The following is a 16,569-nucleotide window of genomic DNA, read 5'->3' on the forward strand; positions in this document are numbered from 1 at the left end:
CAACAGAGCGGGCTCTTTCCGGCTTCGGCCTGTCTAACTTAAACCTGACCTCAATCATGACTTCATATGATCATTGTCAACGACTTTGATCAGTTATCACGATTGGTTTGTTAAAGCATCACGACACTATTTGTAGCTAGAGCTGCTTAACGATGGCTTTATGAAGACACTTACCCGCCTACCCACTAGATATCTTCCGATATTCAAAAAGTCTCACTTTTCAGCACAGCTACAATTGCCCCGCCACCGCTATCTTAGCCCCTCCATCAGCTATCCCCGCACAATGGCAACCACATCAGAAGACCTTGTTGCTGCTGCAAAACAGCTTGCAGCTTTAACCGCTGTTCAGGAACACTACCCTAAATTACCACCAAAATATGTCGGTATTGGCTCCGGCAGTACTATAGTCCATGTTGTGGCATCGATAGCGAACCTTGAGCCGTCTCTCATTTCGTCCACGAAGTTCATTCCAACAGGCTTCCAATCCAAGCAATTGTTACTACAACACGGTCTTGAAGTGCTCGATATCGACCTTCTACCGGCCGGTCAGGCCATTTCTGTCGCATTTGATGGTGCAGACGAAGTTGATGCGCAACTAAATTGCATCAAAGGCGGCGGCGCATGTCTTTTCCAAGAAAAAATTGTCGCTGTACAAGCGGAGAAATTTGTTGTCGTTGCAGATTTCAGAAAGATATCGAAGACATTATTAACACCAACAACATGGGCATCGGGAATTCCGATCGAAGTTGTACCATCGTCATATCCATATGTCACTGCAAAATTAACGACCTTGGGGGCTACAAAAGTTGTTCTCAGACCTGGTGGAAAGGCGAAGGCTGGGCCTTGTGTTACGGATAACGGCAACTTCTTATTGGATGCAGTTTTCCCCACATTACCGGAAGGAGAAGACGTGGTTCAGGACTTAGCTGAGGCGATAAAGGGAATCGTGGGAGTGGTGGAACATGGATTATTCTATGGAGGCTCCCGGGGTTGGAAAGGAAGGCCGGAGGTCGCATATTTTGGGATGGCAGATGGTACCGTGAATACCCTAGTGAAGCAATAATGAACGGCTTGGAAAGAGAGACGAAAGCCTCGAAAGCGGTTTTCTCGATCACCGGATCATCAAATTAGTACCTTTGGAGAGCCGACAGAGTAGGTTTTCTGTTCAAAGAAAGAAAAAAAATCGAGTGTTGTTCGACTCCCGAGCTATATCGTTATCCCAGCAAGTGTACACCGGAAGATTAGTTAGGAGTATCCTTGGTTCCGGTTCAACAACAAATGTCCCCCGAAATAGTATTAAGCGGAAATAATGCCGAAGTACAGCGATTAGGGGCTGGATATAATTGTCTTGTTAATACTGCGCCGCACACTTCATTATTTGCGTTTTTCTAGAACCGAAACCTATAGGTACCTATCGCGCTATCGTGCATGTATCAAGCGCAAATCTATATCTGCAAATCCACAAATTAGATTTACAATATGAGCTCGGAGGTTTCGTGTGTACTATGCGGAGCATTCCTACGAACGAGTCGGTACAGACCGACAAGTCCACTATGCATTCGTAAGTACTTATATCCACACCTTGCTTCATATGATTTTTCACGAAAAGCAGCTTTGATCAAAATCGGTGAACTGACCTAAACTCAAAAGTTCACCCCAGGATAATTGGGCATTCATACGAAGGTCTGCCTGCCTGGATAACAACCGAATATGTTGGCGCAAAAGGCACGGCACCAGCTTTTGATTTAGATGACCCCCAGTTAGAAATTTGGGATAACGCCCTTTCGAGTATGGTCAGACTTGATTCAAGCTACCAAATAGGAAGGGCACGTGAAAGACAATGTTTAAAACAACAGGTACCTTGCAAGCCATGCTACCTAATGCACTACGAATGCTGGGGGCTCTTTAAAATAGTCGCGGTAAAGTTAGGTGTCCAAGAATCAGATCTTCCACTATATCAGTGTCATTTATACAGGGTTTTCGATGCAGCTGCCTATGATGGAGGTAACCTTATCTGGCCCCATAGTTACCATCTTACTCCTGAAGAAGTTCTCGCATACCGATTCTTTCGCCCTGGTGTGGCTTATAGCTACCTTGAACCTCATGGCCTTGACCACATTGGGTACTCGGAGCTTCAAGTTGCCACCCCTCACGTTTATTATCGAGAACCCGCTAAACACAAGGATATTTTGGCTGAGCGCGCCAACATTAATATCCCAGACTTCCTCCCTCTACCTGTCGAGCTTACGCATAAAGTGCTGTGTTATCTACCTGGTACCGATATCATAGCCCTTAGTAAAATGAAATCGTTTAAAACCTTGCAGGTCCCCGACTTCGTTTGGAAGTCACAATTTGATCTAGGAGCAGAGCTGGGCTTCCTAGTACAGCCCCATTTCATGACAGATGGGGCTGAAACTACCTGGCAGGCAAAATATCTTTTCACCAAAAAAATCATATCCGAAAATTACAGATCGGCCGCAAACCTAAAGAGAAGATGGGATATCTTTGCCAGTCTCGTACATAAGCTACGTGATACAGATAATTGCGACGAAGCCAATATATACGACTTAGATCCTGAAGGTCCTGCTAGGGAATTTGGGTATAATGTTGACCAGGATCAAGCCCTTGTTTGCCAAAGTTTGCCGCAAAAACTGCATTCGGGCGATACAAATGGGACATTGCATTCTGAAGGTGTGAAAATCCGAGCAGACGGGAATCTTAAGCGCTTCGTAACCACAGGCATGTATGTTTCGTATACAGGTGCCGGCAAATTAAGATTCGTCAGTGGGTTTCGATTTCTTCCTGGCGGGGAGAAGCTGGGACTGATCAACCCTGAAGATGAAGAATACATTCATTTACAAATGGCTATGGCTAGCACACAAGTGATATGGGTTGCAACATCTAAATACGGGATACGTAGTATTACAGTCGTACCCAGGGGGGTCGACTACTTATTCGAAAATCTTGAAGATGCGTATGTCAATCGAAAAATGCTTATCATAAAGCCGGAAGGTATTGAAATTTCGAAATTCGCTATCACAGTTGGAGTAAGGAAGCTCTCCACAACAAAGGTGTGAACCTATTTATTTTCGATAAAACATGCTAATATAGTGTTGAATTGCAGCTCTCCGAAATTACCAGTCTTTGCATTTATAGTCCAAACTTTATCAACGGTGGAGACTTGGACCGGCAGGAATGGTTTATTCAGCGGTACTCATGGTCGCCGACCATCCCTCCTATATTCTCAAAACATCGGATGGATATAAATCATGACTCATTTTGTGGTCATCTAAACTATATCACGGAGCGGGCAAGACACGAAGCAGCATCTTTAGATCATATTGTGTTTGCGAATTTAAGTGTCGTCCGTTTCACTTGTTGGCTAGGAACCCGTTTGGAAATCTGCGGGATAGGCGTATTTATAGAAGGAAAAGAAGCACCTTTGGTTATAGGCGCAAAGACCGAGTTTTCAACAGATGCAGCCATTGAGAAAGATGAAGCTATTATATCTTTGGAGCTTCTTATTGGAGGGAAAGACTCTTTACCCGTAGGACTATCTGTAAGTTTGCCAAAACTTAAAATCAGCACCGTACTCTTATATCTTGGCGAAAAAAGAAGCTAAATGCAGATATTCCTATAGGTGCGCACAGATAGAGGCGTTGCGTTCCACTTTATGATTCCAAACCTACCTCAAAAACCTCGAAAGCACACGCTAGATGTTGGAAAAGACAAGGAGATTGTGGGTATCTTTGCAGGATTTGACGGTGTAAGTTATCCTTGACGGGCGCTCGTATACCTTATCATGATACTAATTCAAAGTCTGATCTAGTCATTGTCGAATAGTCCAATCGTTCAACTTTTGGCACTTGGTACAATAAGCTCCGGGCGTAGAAGCCTCCATACTGTTGAAACAGAGACAAGGGCCCGAAAGACACCCTCCAACCCGCAGCTTCGCCTATGGAATGAATCAATCGATGGACCTTGCCCAAAAGATATATTATTGAATGACAAACATCATCTAGGATATTTTATCTCTACAGCTCCACTTGCCAATTGCAAATCCTTGGAATGCTATGTTCAAGACAATCACTATGGATATTGTATCACCGGAATCTGTCTAAGTTATGGGAAAGAGGCCGATTCGCCTCAACAATGCCCCGCAGTCCTAGGGCATCTATCTAGTACCGCTACAAAAAATATTTTCGAAATTGAGGCCGACCGAGGAGAGTATATAGTGGCAGTTGACGTTTACATCAGAAAAATAAAACTTGCTCCAAACCTCGAGTTTTCACTCGCGGTAGTTGGAATTGTCTTTTGGACATCGAGTCGGCGGAAAATCAGTTGTGGGAAGTGCCAGGCTGAGTATGCGAGCAAAGTTCTTCCTTTGAGAACTAGCATAGAGGTAAGTTTTTCTCGACCGAATCATCCTTGAGATTATTTGGTCCAAACTTATGATTCGGTGAAACTACAGGAAGATTTTGTTCTCAAGTGGATCTATTCGAGAAACATCGACTATCTCACGAACGTAAAGGAGTTTTAGAAATCTCGGATCAATTCATATTATCCAATTTCCGACGGCGCCAAATATTCTCACAAGAACCAGCCAGCTTGAGCTTAATAGGCTGTAATGATTCTTCATACTCGGGTTTTGCATGTAAACCATTTCATCATTTATAGGATAGATCTGGTCTCGTTGGTACCAGACAACACGAAGTACACGATAGATCCAAGTAATAATTATTTTAAACTATCACACTCAATAGACTTAGCAATGTGACCAGCTAGACCTGCTAAAGAATAAGTCCAGTTATTCCTATATCCAGAATTCGAAATTGATACCGCCAGATGCGCAGCCGCAGACGCCGCAGGGCTGCATGATTGTTGCATTCTGTGTGTTGTGCGTTGCGATCAGGGGTTCGTGACTTGGCTCCACCTCGCGACGTAGCAGTGACGCTAAAGACTCCTTGGTCTGCTTCCCCAGATCCCTTCGCGATCCTTAGAAAACAACCATCTAAGAACACCACTGTTGTTCGCAAAACTCCAAAATGGTGCTCTCAGTATCACCTCTCTCGCAAATGCCACCGACGGACTGTTCGACGCCGTTACTTACTAATCCTTCGTACTCTAACTTTACGATCTCCGTCGGCCTCCTGCTTGGGATTTTGGTGTCATATCTGCCTCAGCACCACCGAATTATAACACGCCGAACCTCCGAAGGGATATCGCCACTCTTTTTACTGCTTGGAGTAACATCTGGAACATGTGCTCTAGCAAATATCTGGCTACTGGGGTGGGGTGTAGTCGGATGTTGCGCGTCTGACTTAGGTCCCTTCCAGTGTTTTGCCGGCATGTTGGGTATATTACAGGTTACGACACAATGGTCCTGCTTCATGGTCATGTAAGATGACAACCTTATCTTTAGTTTCATAACTTCTGCTAAACATATATATCCTATAGACTTCTCTTATTTTTAATCTACTTCCCCTTTGCTACACCGGTACTTCCAACCTCCGATAATATGTCGACAGACTCTCACCATCACAAAAACCCAAGCGCTACAACCGCTATAACAATCTCACTGCTATCCTTTATCCACCTAATAATCATCCTCGCAATATCCGTATATCTTTATAGGACAGCTTCTCCTTCGGCAATACTGAACTGGACCTCCTTCCTTGGAATTCAGTCCACCGTGCTTGCTAGCATTCAGTATATCCCGCAGATTTTCACAACATACAAACTCAAAGCAGTAGGGAGCTTAAGTATCCCAATGATGTGCATTCAAACACCTGGATCATTCGTTTGGGCTCTATCTTTGGCTACTAGGGAGGGAACAGATTGGAGCAGCTGGCTGGTATACTGCGTGACAGGAGTTTTGCAAGGAAGTTTGCTTGTAATGGCGATAATATTCGAAAGGAAAAGGAAGCAAGAAGAGGCAGATGCCGCTCTCTTCGTGGACCGTGAGGATGAAGATGATTCATATGTTCACGAAGCTGATAACTCTTGGGGAGGAAGGGCCAGACATGCAAATGTCAACGAAAGGACCCGGTTGTTGCCTGACGAAGATGAGGCGGATTTGTAGACGGTTGACATACAAACATACCATAGATACCTATTAGCGATCGGGCCGTCTGGGTGAGCATACAGAGGTGTGTCTTTTAGTTTTTTTGGTTTAAGCGGAGTCTGTTGGATAATATAGCATTTTCAGATCGGTTTGGGTGAGCATGTTCTCGGATTGGATACGACTGGGTTGGATTGGATTGGATTGGATTGGATTGGATTGGATTGGATTGTAAATTAAGACCCTAAGCCCACGCTACCTTAAATTAAGTAATACGAGCCTGTCTTTCCGCCCTTAGACTTGTGAAACCATCTTGTAGAAAAATATAGTGGGATACCAAATAAAAGATTCCCTGTATTGTATTGCGTATCCATCCCAATCAGAATTTCAGATCCAAACTCAGATTTCCGTAGTACGCTGCCGAGCTGGGACCTCGCCTAGCCCTATATCCTCAAATTGGTCAGCCTGGTACTCCCGGCCATTCTGTGGCTCCCTGCCCCTGCCACCATCAAAAACACCACGGTCGGTCCATCCACGAACAGGAGCTGTCTGGTAGGGTCCTAGAATAACTGTCATACCACTTGCACGGCTCTTTTTCAATTTGACCCCCCATTTAACCTTCATGCCCCACCACTTGGCACCAAACCACATTCCCAAGACACTGGTCTTGACGACATGCCAGAAGTATTTTGAGATCCTAATGAACTTAAAACAAGCTCTTCCAGCCCAGTAATAGGTGGCACTAAGCTTTGGCTCATTGTAGTACCGAGGGGAGCGAATTCTTCCAATAAGGTGTCTGTCAGAATAGTCATCGTAGTAGCTCATCGCTTGTGGTTTGCGACAACAGAGTAGTTCAAAACAGCATCGGAAAAGGCACTCAAATATTTCGAAAATTAGTAGGATGAAGTCGAAAGTGGTCCAAAATGGTTGAGTAGCCGTAAAGAAGAAAAGGTCAAAAATCTGATATTTGGTGCGGTTGTGAATGCTGCCAGGGTGGATTATGAATCCGACGAAATCTGCACTGATGAGGAACCCGAATAGCGAGACGGCGGCCGTTATACTTGAAGGGAGAAAAATGTTAGCGCTAATTTCCACGTAGACTTTGATCATGAGTCGATCAACTGTGATCGATACACGCATGGTTGGATAACTTACAAGAACAGAAAGGACCAACCCCAGAAGTAGATTATTATATCTCCAACTATGAAGTCCGCATTTCTATCTCCTCTCTCCCTAATCAGAGGCTTCGCAACGAATTCACTATGTGGGATCCGGATTCTCATGATTTCCTCAGGGTAAAAGCTGGGACATGCTAAGATGAATGTCACGACACGAAGAATACCGACAAGTATGATTATGGCATACATCCGAAGATATATTTCATACTTCTTATCGATCTCCTCAGTCAGAAGTTGTGGTGAGCCAGCAATAAACAATCGTTTAGTCAGCCAAAAGAAAGCACAGAGGCAGATGTATGACATAGTGATTGTCTGCGATAATCATATCCATTAGCAAGTCATGATCCCGATCCAGTCAATAGAGAGCTTTCTTACAACGCCAGCTCGAGCTTCTAACAATCTAATGACGGCTGAGAGACCTTCCCCTGCAGTTTCGTGCTCTTTGAGATAGTCGACCATTGACAGGTAGTAAACCGTCATGAAAAGAGAAACCGCGAAATAAATTGTGGTGAAAAGTGCATCCATCGAAAGAATTGCGAACGAGATAACATCATGAGCGGCGGTCCAGTCATGGTAAGAATGAAGATGCTCCAACCAGCGTCGCTTGGCTGCGGATTGGTGAAAAGCAACCATTTCAACAAATGAAGTAGTTTCACCTTGACACAGGTCTTTGCCGGTCTCTAGGAAAGACACCTCTTCAGGGTTGGGTTTCGGCAGGTAAGCTCTGTAACGAGAGCTGTGGAGGTTGGCGCTGCCAGGAGTCGAGTTGATAGTAGTCTAGATCGATACCTAGAGACTTGGATGAGTTGTGAAGATGAAGAAAGAGCCTTGAAGTTCAAGGGGCTGACTACCAACAACTGCTCCGGTTACAAGTATAGTCCGGCACCAAACTCATATCTTTCGATTGTTTTTTACGAACCTCATGAGTACGAAGGGTTATAAGTTCATTGTCGGCATCCCAACGTTCTATGCGGATCGTCGCTAGGCGTTTCATCCAACTCCACAGTAACAGCTCCATAGCGATTCAGGTAGACGCTCCTGAGCTCCAGCTCAATAAGGAACATCTTTCCAGACCTTTTTTTAAAATTTTTTTATTCACAGTTATGCAGGTAGATATTTCATAGAGATATACAAGATCTAATTCTTAGAAGTCCAGATATAGATACAAAAATACTATATATATAGGGTTACACAAATTAATATCGCAATATGCAATCAGATGTTCAAGTTACACATCTTGCAAAGTGTTCACAGAATAACTATTGGAGGATGTAGAAGATTCAGGTACAGAAGTACACAGATGTTAGCTGACACAGTCGCAAGCTGGGAAACCGTTCGGTTTCTTTCGTGGACTCTGGCTTTAAGTATCCAGCCAATGTAGCCGACCGCTTTAAATTACATTCAGGATCCATGAATTCATAAAAAGTACTAATTTTAACACAGATGCTTAAACTCAAGAACTGCGTCATTTATTTTCGGAGTTAATAAACAAAATACTGATCCGGTGACATGCGCGCCTGTGTAGACTTTCATTGCTATGAATAAGGGCTGTGTTCCGGACCCCTAGGCTCTATGTAGAACTTATATACGTATAAATACCTACGCCTTCGAAGCTTTCCAAGATGTGATGCCTTAAATCAAGCGATGGTGTACTCATGAAGCCAAGATCGCGGCATAATAGGCATTGTTCATGCATGAATGCATGCGTGCATATGTTGCCACATCATGATCATATCAACCGACCTCGAAGCATACTAGTAAACCCCAGCCTCAAAATCACTTTGTTCCCATCGGAACTTTGTTTGCATGCGCTATGAAACAACTAGACATACTGGTATACTGCGGTCCGCAAACCAATTCTACGAAACCACCCGCTCTACACGCGACCGCCAAGACTTTGAAATTGAAATACTCCGAATCTCATAGGTAAATAGGCCACAATCTTACCTAGATTTACGAGTCAAGCCCAGTACAGTATTAAATATAGGCTACCGACCGGCTATCGCTCTACAATTCCAAATAATCAAACCTCAACTTGTTCCTTTCACAATCTAGAAGGGCGATGCATAGGGCTAGACGAGTAGTGGTGATCGGATTCTAAGGCAGCTGCAAGTACCGAATATCGAATCGCGAGCCAATACTGTGTATAATATGTTTTAGTTCCGCCGTTGAGTGACAGTGGCTGAGCATAACGTTATATCGCGTTACCCACATCCTTTTCTTTCCTTTTCAACTTCCATCGGGCGCGGTATGCAGGAAAAAAAATCAGCAATAAGAAATAATAACTGCTTTATCTTTTGTGCCGCTCGGCGTACAAGTGCGGCACAGGCGCCAATTCAGGGTTAGACGATGACGTTGCGCGGTTACAGCCACCGGATCAAAGCAATCAAACCCCGGGACCCCGTCAGATAAGCAAACAATGATATCCCGCACTATTGCTACATTCTTGGAGATGGAGTGCTTTGAGGTGTAGAAAAAGGGTGAGCTCTGTCAATGCAAAGACGTCTACGTGCGCGTGTTTGCCCATGGCCATGTGTTGATGTTGCAATTGGTACTCGATGCTTGCAGGGTACGAGACACTCGGCGCAGCAATACAATTAATTAAAATATAATATCGCCTGGCTCATTATGAGCTCATTGATCATTGCCCGCACACGTATTATTCTGCAGTACAATGCCCCGCAGCCGAAATACAGCCGAATTAACCCTGGTTCATGTAGAAAATCAGATTTGGGAATTTTATGATGTCTAATCAGGTAGATATCAGTTGATGTTTTTTTGGATGGAATTAACATCCCATGGACGCCGTACCCACATTGCAATGGCACCGGGTGAAGTCTATATCTCGTAAACCAGCCTCCACAAATGTGTATATGTATGTATTTAAAGCTATATAGCTATACAGTACTGAAACCACCAAGTCTTAAATTTGCTTCATCACTGCCATCTAAAACTTCGATCCGTAGAGGCTTTTCATATCGATGCATACGTCACCTTAAAACTTAGCTGCTAGCATTGGCGGGGATCTAAGCTCGTAACTTGCATTTGGGCCAAATTATCGAATGCGAGAGAGCGATATCTCATCCCATTTTATGCACCTTTACTCGCCCAAGACCTCTAGCGAACCCCACACTTTGCGGGTTTTTATCCTCTGTCGGTGTGCATGTGGCAGTGGAGGATCCAGGCCCTCCAAAATCGCAAAACGATACGATACGGCATCAGTTGCATGCACTGTACATACATATGCTCGCATCGCAGAAATAGCTACAACGACGTCGAATCGGCGCATGAACCCACCAGTACCTCCATACATTGCTGTTAAAATATATTGATGTTGACAACGGGGTATCGTGAGCACTAGGCTATGATCTGAACTTATGCGTCGAGGCCTAGCCCAAAGTGATGAGATGCAGGAATCGAATATCGGTATTATACCGGTTTGCTGAAGTTGAATATACGAACATAAGCATGCTTGGCTGGGAGATGTATAATATAATGCAGAGAAAACCTTGGCAGCAAGCTCGAATGCTCGACGGATTGCCCGTTGACTATCCCCCTACATGCAATGTCGCAACTATCTTAAGATGCACTTTTGGTCCAGCTAGCTTAGCTTAGCTAGCTTAGGGCCAGCCGAGGCCGCGGTGTAAGACCACGGGGTTACCGACTCGCGTCGAAACTTCGGAGGATAAGACCTTTTCTAGCTGAAGCCAGGGAATTAAGTTTAATGTTTCATCAGAAACGCCCTGGAGTCTGACACAACGGTTGCTCATGATAATATTATTCCTCCGGTGCAGATATCGCGATTATCTGTCTATTTCGTGAGTCCCGCTACCAGCTGCCAGGATCTGATTTCGAATCGGTAACATTGACGAGGCTGCTCTTTTCCATTCATGCATTGTTTGCTCCGTATGGAGTTTCATCCTTGAGCGCGCATCGACCCAACTTACAGGCTCCAATTTGCAACATGTGAACTAGTCAACCATAACCGAGTCACGTCCCAGGCCAGGCCAGATGTCGAGACATCCAGGCTAGTTTTTCCGTGAAGCCTTTTTCGCGAACCTAGCCGACTCGCCAAAATCTCATAATCTCATAAAAATTAGCATAGCACATCGATCACGGTCTGGGCTTTGAGAACTGGAACTCTGAGCTTAGTCCGTGCCTCAATCAGCTGACGGAGAGATTGGACGATTCGGGGAAGGTTACACCAACACATTTCCCAGTTTGGTCTCCAACAGAATCCTTGGTTTATGAGAATGGCATAGTTCGAGCCAGAGTTTACTCCTTTGAGGACATGACACTCACGCCGCCGAAAAAAAAATATACTGTCAGCCCCAACTTATGTCATACAGTCCTCCGAGCTTCTGTTGGTGTGATTTCTTCCCTGAATCGGCCTTGAAAACGTGGATTGAGCCTCATCTGCGCAGAGTCGCGCCGGACCGATCGAGCTTCAAAATTGCAACAAAATACCCGATTCGACAGGCCCGGGCTGATTATTGAGGCTGAAAACACTTCAACATTCGAATTTGAAATGTTCAGACCCGATTCGTTGATCCTTCTCCTTTAATTCGGGCAAGGAGTCAAGACACGCTAATATGAAAACCATCTAGTTACTCACTCGCATACATACATCCGCGCATGTTGGTGAGTAACAGGTGGTTAAGGACTTCTGATGCTGAGTAGTGTAGGTAGCAACGGGGAACAGGTACAGATACTTCCTTCCTTCGAAAGAAGATTATTTTATCCAATTATGTTTCTTTATCCATGTATCAATCCTTGACCTCTGACCGCCTGCATGTGAGAATGCAGCTTCGGGAAGGCGCATTCACATCCTATACCCGCGTATTCTATGGTAATACGTTGAATCTGTGGAAACTCGAGTCTCAAGATGCCAAATACTCGTTTACCAATTAAAATCTGTCTCAGTATGATACTTCGATGTTAAGTTAGAAATTATATCAGTTCTTAGACTTAATCTGCTAGGGATCGAGATCGATAACTTTGAGATTGTCAGCCGCATGAGCTATTCGGAAACGACTTCAACTCATTAATATTCGGCCTTCTTTGAGAACATGCACAAAACAAGTTCTTCAAGAATGCAGGTACAGATGTCTTCAGACGCAGTACTCGATCAATCGAATTACACAAGTACCCATTCCCAGTCCAGTGGTGCCGGCACACGCGCTTTTGGAGTTGCTTATTTTTCTGCTCAAGCAGCACCAGGCCAGGTCAAGCTTGCAGTTGACTCCAGGGTCACTTGGCCCATTACACCATGCCTCGGGTTTCTTACCACCTCCTAGGAGAAAAAGAGACTACGCCTTGCGTTCGCTTTCCGAGCGATTGTATCGCGAAAGAAATCTTCAAATCCTCTCCACATCGTCGCAGCACAGCGCAGCGTGTCTAAATACAGTCAACAAAAAAAGGTATGCATGTCTGTTCTTGGAAAATGTGTTGCTCATAATGCAGGGAAAAATCCCATAGATTTTAGCAGCGATGTATGGACAATACGTAAATGCGTACGTGGGACAGCAACCGAACAATAGCCCGTCCGCAGTACGCTAGTCCAAACCGTGGTACTCTAACTATGACTCTGCAGAGCCCCCCCCCAAACGATGGCTGTTAGTAATACTCCATTGTTCACTCTAGAAGTGATTCTATACTATACTCCCCGGTTGACAAGCATGCGCATCAAAAGCGGTTAGGAACGTTTTCTACATCTTGATTTTTTCGGATACCGCTAGCACGCAGATAGAGGATTTTCAGTTAGACGTATACTGTGCCCGAACAATGCCAAACCAAGACATCAGACTAGCAGTATGCCCCGATTCTTCATCTAGACAGGAAAACACGGCCCCCGTCAATTTGTTGGATTTGGAGTTTGCGACAGTGGCAGGATCCCGGTCAGAGAGCATACGTAGATAAATGGCCTGGTGTCTGGCCTCAAATGTTGCTCACGTTTCCACTGACCCATATCAATAACGTTTCAAGCAATCAAGACATCGGCTATTGTTCCCCCAATTTCTATTCTAATATCTTTCTTAAATAACTATCGATATATCGGATATTTCGCTTTTGAATTGCTTACTTTTTAGGAGCTGCATCTATTATCAAGTCCTCCACAACCCCTGCATGTATCGACCCTCCCTCAACCAAGGCCTACCAACCATTAGCTTCGTGCAATTGGAAAGCAATACAGTAGTTAGCTACAGTTAGCTAAGCTCTGCCTTTTACCTAGCCTTGCAATTCGCTCTATACCTTATTTGTTTTTTTATTACCGTTTCTATTTTTCGGAATTATTCGAGCACCCACACTATTCATATTCTCAAATCCTGTATCACCTTATTTATATAAAATAAAAGATCCCCTTACACCCTTTTATAATCCGCTAGAAAAAAAAGATGTCGAGTCCTTCCACACATGATCAAGACCCTAGGACCGCCTTTGATCCTCGCCCAAGGACGCCACAAATACATATTCAGACCAATTCCCCAACTTCTACGGGCCACTCAAACAACGGCGTGCCCGACGTTACTCTTTCTCCGTGAGTATCTCTTTTTTATATTTGTCAAAATAAAATAAAAAACTTGGCGTCTAGCTAACCTAATCCAGACCAGGAAACAGGCATTTTGCAGGCAGTCGCTGGATGAATTCATCTCCTCGAGTTCTTCACCGAGGCATGCCACCTCCAGCCTGGCCAAACCCAGACATGAATACTGATGGGCTTGCAGTAAATCCTTCAGCACTTTCAGGTGCTTCACCTGAAGAGATTAGAGTACTGAGGGACCTTAACATGGACGATTCCCCTAGCCCTACGCAACAAGGCAGCCCGATGGAGCAAGATGACCAGGATCATACGCTTCGCTTCGAGGGAGCCGCACCGGGTAGTCGACGAAGTCTACCTTCAAGACACCCTCTTATAACTAGAGGCAGTCCTCCAAAGTTATTTACTCCCCCAACAACATATGTCCCAAGGAATGCAAATCATTCACCTCTCACACCACCAAATTACGCCTCTCGAAATTTTCCAGGGTCTACCGCGATGACACTTTCAAACTCGGAGCCTTCTAGAACGCTTTCAAGTAACTCATCAGTCAAAATAATGAGGGAACCTATAGAAACCTTTGAATGCTGCTGCTGTCAGGCTGCGTTCATCGAACATGCCGCCCTATTTACTCATTTCACAACTGCTCATAAAGGCCAACACACACATCCAACAAACTTCAATTATAACTGTAGGATGTGTGGCGACGGATTTGAAACTCGTAAGGACTTGGATGTTCATCTACTTGCATGTGGTGTAGTGCAACGCACCAAACGGAGTAGGAATCCAAGTCTCAGCGAGCAGAGATTTCCTGGCCATGTTCACCGATATTCCACCGGATCGCTTTCACCAGTCCCGCATCTTGGAATTGAGACACCGGCCTCTGGTAGAGAATCTCAGTTATCATTTACTTCTTTAACCTCGACTCCAAGTGAGTTTGAGCTCTCCGATTTCAACTCGGCGGACGACGAACAAACTACCATTCACAAACTTCTCCAAAAGGCGAGGAAACAGACTGGTGTCATATCACAGGCTGGTAAAGCCGTAGAGAATGATGGCGAGCCCATCTCACCAACTCGGCGGAGAAAGTCAAGTGTTTCTACCAGATTTGCAAGGAATGTTGCCAAGAATATCAGCAAGGCAGTTGAAGCCGGGCTGATCAAGATGGAAGAGCTGTCGGAAGGCTCGGAGGCTTTGAATGTTTCTACAGTTGTTTCTGATAGTCAGAAATACCAACCTGTACACGAACGTGTTCAGGAAAGAGCCTTCCCTACCCCGAAAAAAGGAAAATCAAAGAAGTCAAAGGATCAAAGTCCATTCCTAGGGATGTTAGCATGTCCATTTGCTAAAGGCGACCCTGAGAAATATTTAACTTGTCTTCTTATTCATAGGAAGGATATGCCAGGTCTTAGGTAAATACCTTCGAAACATCAAACGAGATTTTAGAATGATAACTAACAAATCATAAAGAGAGCATTTGGGGAGAGTTCACTTTGGGGGAAGCACCCCGGATGGTGCTATCAGATCCAGAGACTGGCCCACGCTATTCCGCTATTGCTTCCCACATTGGGACCATCGCGTACCAGAAGGAAGTAAGTAGTATTCATTGGAAATAAATACCCAGACGGACAGTTCTAATCAATCGTCAATAGGTTTCGATTACACTGAAACGATAACTACCCTACAGTCACTAAGCCTTAGTGAACCAATCACGAAATTCCTTCGCGACCTCGAAAAACACCTTGTATCACGGCGCGCTAAGGAGCTTCAAGAAATGGAATCGATATACCATGAACGTAGCTGGGGCAGATACGAAGATTTCCTGAATCGCGCTCAGTTATACGATCAACTTCCATCCTCCTCCCCACAACCCCTTTCCAGTTCTCAAGCTTCACCACAAGCCGGTATACAGCAAGCCTACGGGTATATTCACGATAATAGGCCTACCATGACGCTTTCTGTCTCCCGCGATATCGAGTTTGCAATAAATCGCCAATTAGACTTTACCTTTACGGTCGGGAACTTCAGCGCTGGAGAGTTTAGGAACTGGTTGGATGGGATGTTCGACCCGCCAGTCAGCTTCATAGATAATCACATTGTCGTTCACGAGTACAATGTTAAGATTGTATCGCTTCAGGATCTTGAGGCCTTTCTAAACCTTGAACTTTCCTCGAGACAAACTCATAGTCGACGCAGGGATGATACTATTACCATCTTCATTAGGGAAAACTGGACGGAGTGGCTTGCTGGTACTCCTGGGCACCATCATTTGGGCTGAAAGGACTCCCGCCATATATATCATTTCAAAGATCAAGACTACTCTTGACTTCACTCACCGTATCTACTCCACGTATAGCTAAACAGACCGCACAGAAATGTTTTTAAAGTTTTGAGTTTGCCTTTATTCTTGCTAGATATTCTACACATACAAGTTGTTAGTTCCTGACTGGTCAGGAAAGGTGTTTTTGTTCGTTTCGCTTCGTCTACCCCTATCGCTAAAGTTGTCTTTTTTCTTTTGTATGTAGGAGCTACTTTAAGCGTGCCATTCATTCCAGCTGCTCAGCCTTTGAATAGATAGCGAAATATTCCTGATTTCATTTGTATGGTTTTCATCAGCCCCAGATTCTCTATCTAGTCTACATCTTAAATTTCGAAGTCAACCACGGGGATTTTTCCAATAATGATCCCATACGTAATATCCAAACGGAGAACCTAAAGTAAGCCGCAAATGCAAACATAGCAATAATTTTTGCATGGCAGGTCTATAACTATGCCGAGTACTCTTGGCGCAC

General features: G+C 44.5%; 5 protein-coding genes across 5 annotated transcripts; 4 read left to right on the forward strand and 1 right to left on the reverse strand.

Annotated features, from left to right (window-relative positions):
• Positions 1–283: 283 nt before the first annotated feature.
• On the forward strand, positions 284–1,063 carry AOL_s00006g466 (uncharacterized protein; the record flags this gene model as incomplete). The annotated part of the gene is made up of 1 exon (XM_011119775.1): positions 284–1,063. One exon carries the CDS (start codon positions 284–286, stop codon positions 1,061–1,063), a length of 780 nt encoding a protein of 259 aa, XP_011118077.1.
• Positions 1,064–1,840: 777 nt separating this feature from the next.
• AOL_s00006g467 (uncharacterized protein) lies at positions 1,841–4,540 on the forward strand (the record flags this gene model as incomplete). Its single annotated transcript, XM_011119776.1, has 6 exons — positions 1,841–1,856; positions 1,915–3,047; positions 3,125–3,559; positions 3,641–3,766; positions 3,830–4,402; positions 4,472–4,540. 6 exons carry the CDS (start codon positions 1,841–1,843, stop codon positions 4,538–4,540), a joined length of 2,352 nt encoding a protein of 783 aa, XP_011118078.1.
• A 978-nt stretch (positions 4,541–5,518) lies between these two features.
• On the forward strand, positions 5,519–6,082 carry AOL_s00006g468 (uncharacterized protein; the record flags this gene model as incomplete). The annotated part of the gene is made up of 1 exon (XM_011119777.1): positions 5,519–6,082. The coding sequence occupies one exon, from the start codon at positions 5,519–5,521 to the stop codon at positions 6,080–6,082; it is 564 nt and encodes a 187-aa protein (XP_011118079.1).
• Positions 6,083–6,460: 378 nt separating this feature from the next.
• Positions 6,461–7,872, reverse strand: AOL_s00006g469 (uncharacterized protein; the record flags this gene model as incomplete). The annotated part of the gene is made up of 3 exons (XM_011119778.1): positions 6,461–7,121; positions 7,217–7,551; positions 7,615–7,872. The coding sequence occupies 3 exons, from the start codon at positions 7,870–7,872 to the stop codon at positions 6,461–6,463; spliced, it is 1,254 nt and encodes a 417-aa protein (XP_011118080.1).
• Positions 7,873–13,634: 5,762 nt separating this feature from the next.
• AOL_s00006g470 (uncharacterized protein) lies at positions 13,635–16,055 on the forward strand (the record flags this gene model as incomplete). Its single annotated transcript, XM_011119779.1, has 4 exons — positions 13,635–13,777; positions 13,846–15,189; positions 15,248–15,369; positions 15,430–16,055. The coding sequence occupies 4 exons, from the start codon at positions 13,635–13,637 to the stop codon at positions 16,053–16,055; spliced, it is 2,235 nt and encodes a 744-aa protein (XP_011118081.1).
• Positions 16,056–16,569: the final 514 nt, after the last annotated feature.

Source organism: Orbilia oligospora (genome assembly GCF_000225545.1).
Source record: "Orbilia oligospora ATCC 24927 unplaced genomic scaffold scaffold00006, whole genome shotgun sequence".
Classification (NCBI taxonomy): Eukaryota; Fungi; Ascomycota; class Orbiliomycetes; order Orbiliales; family Orbiliaceae; genus Orbilia; species Orbilia oligospora.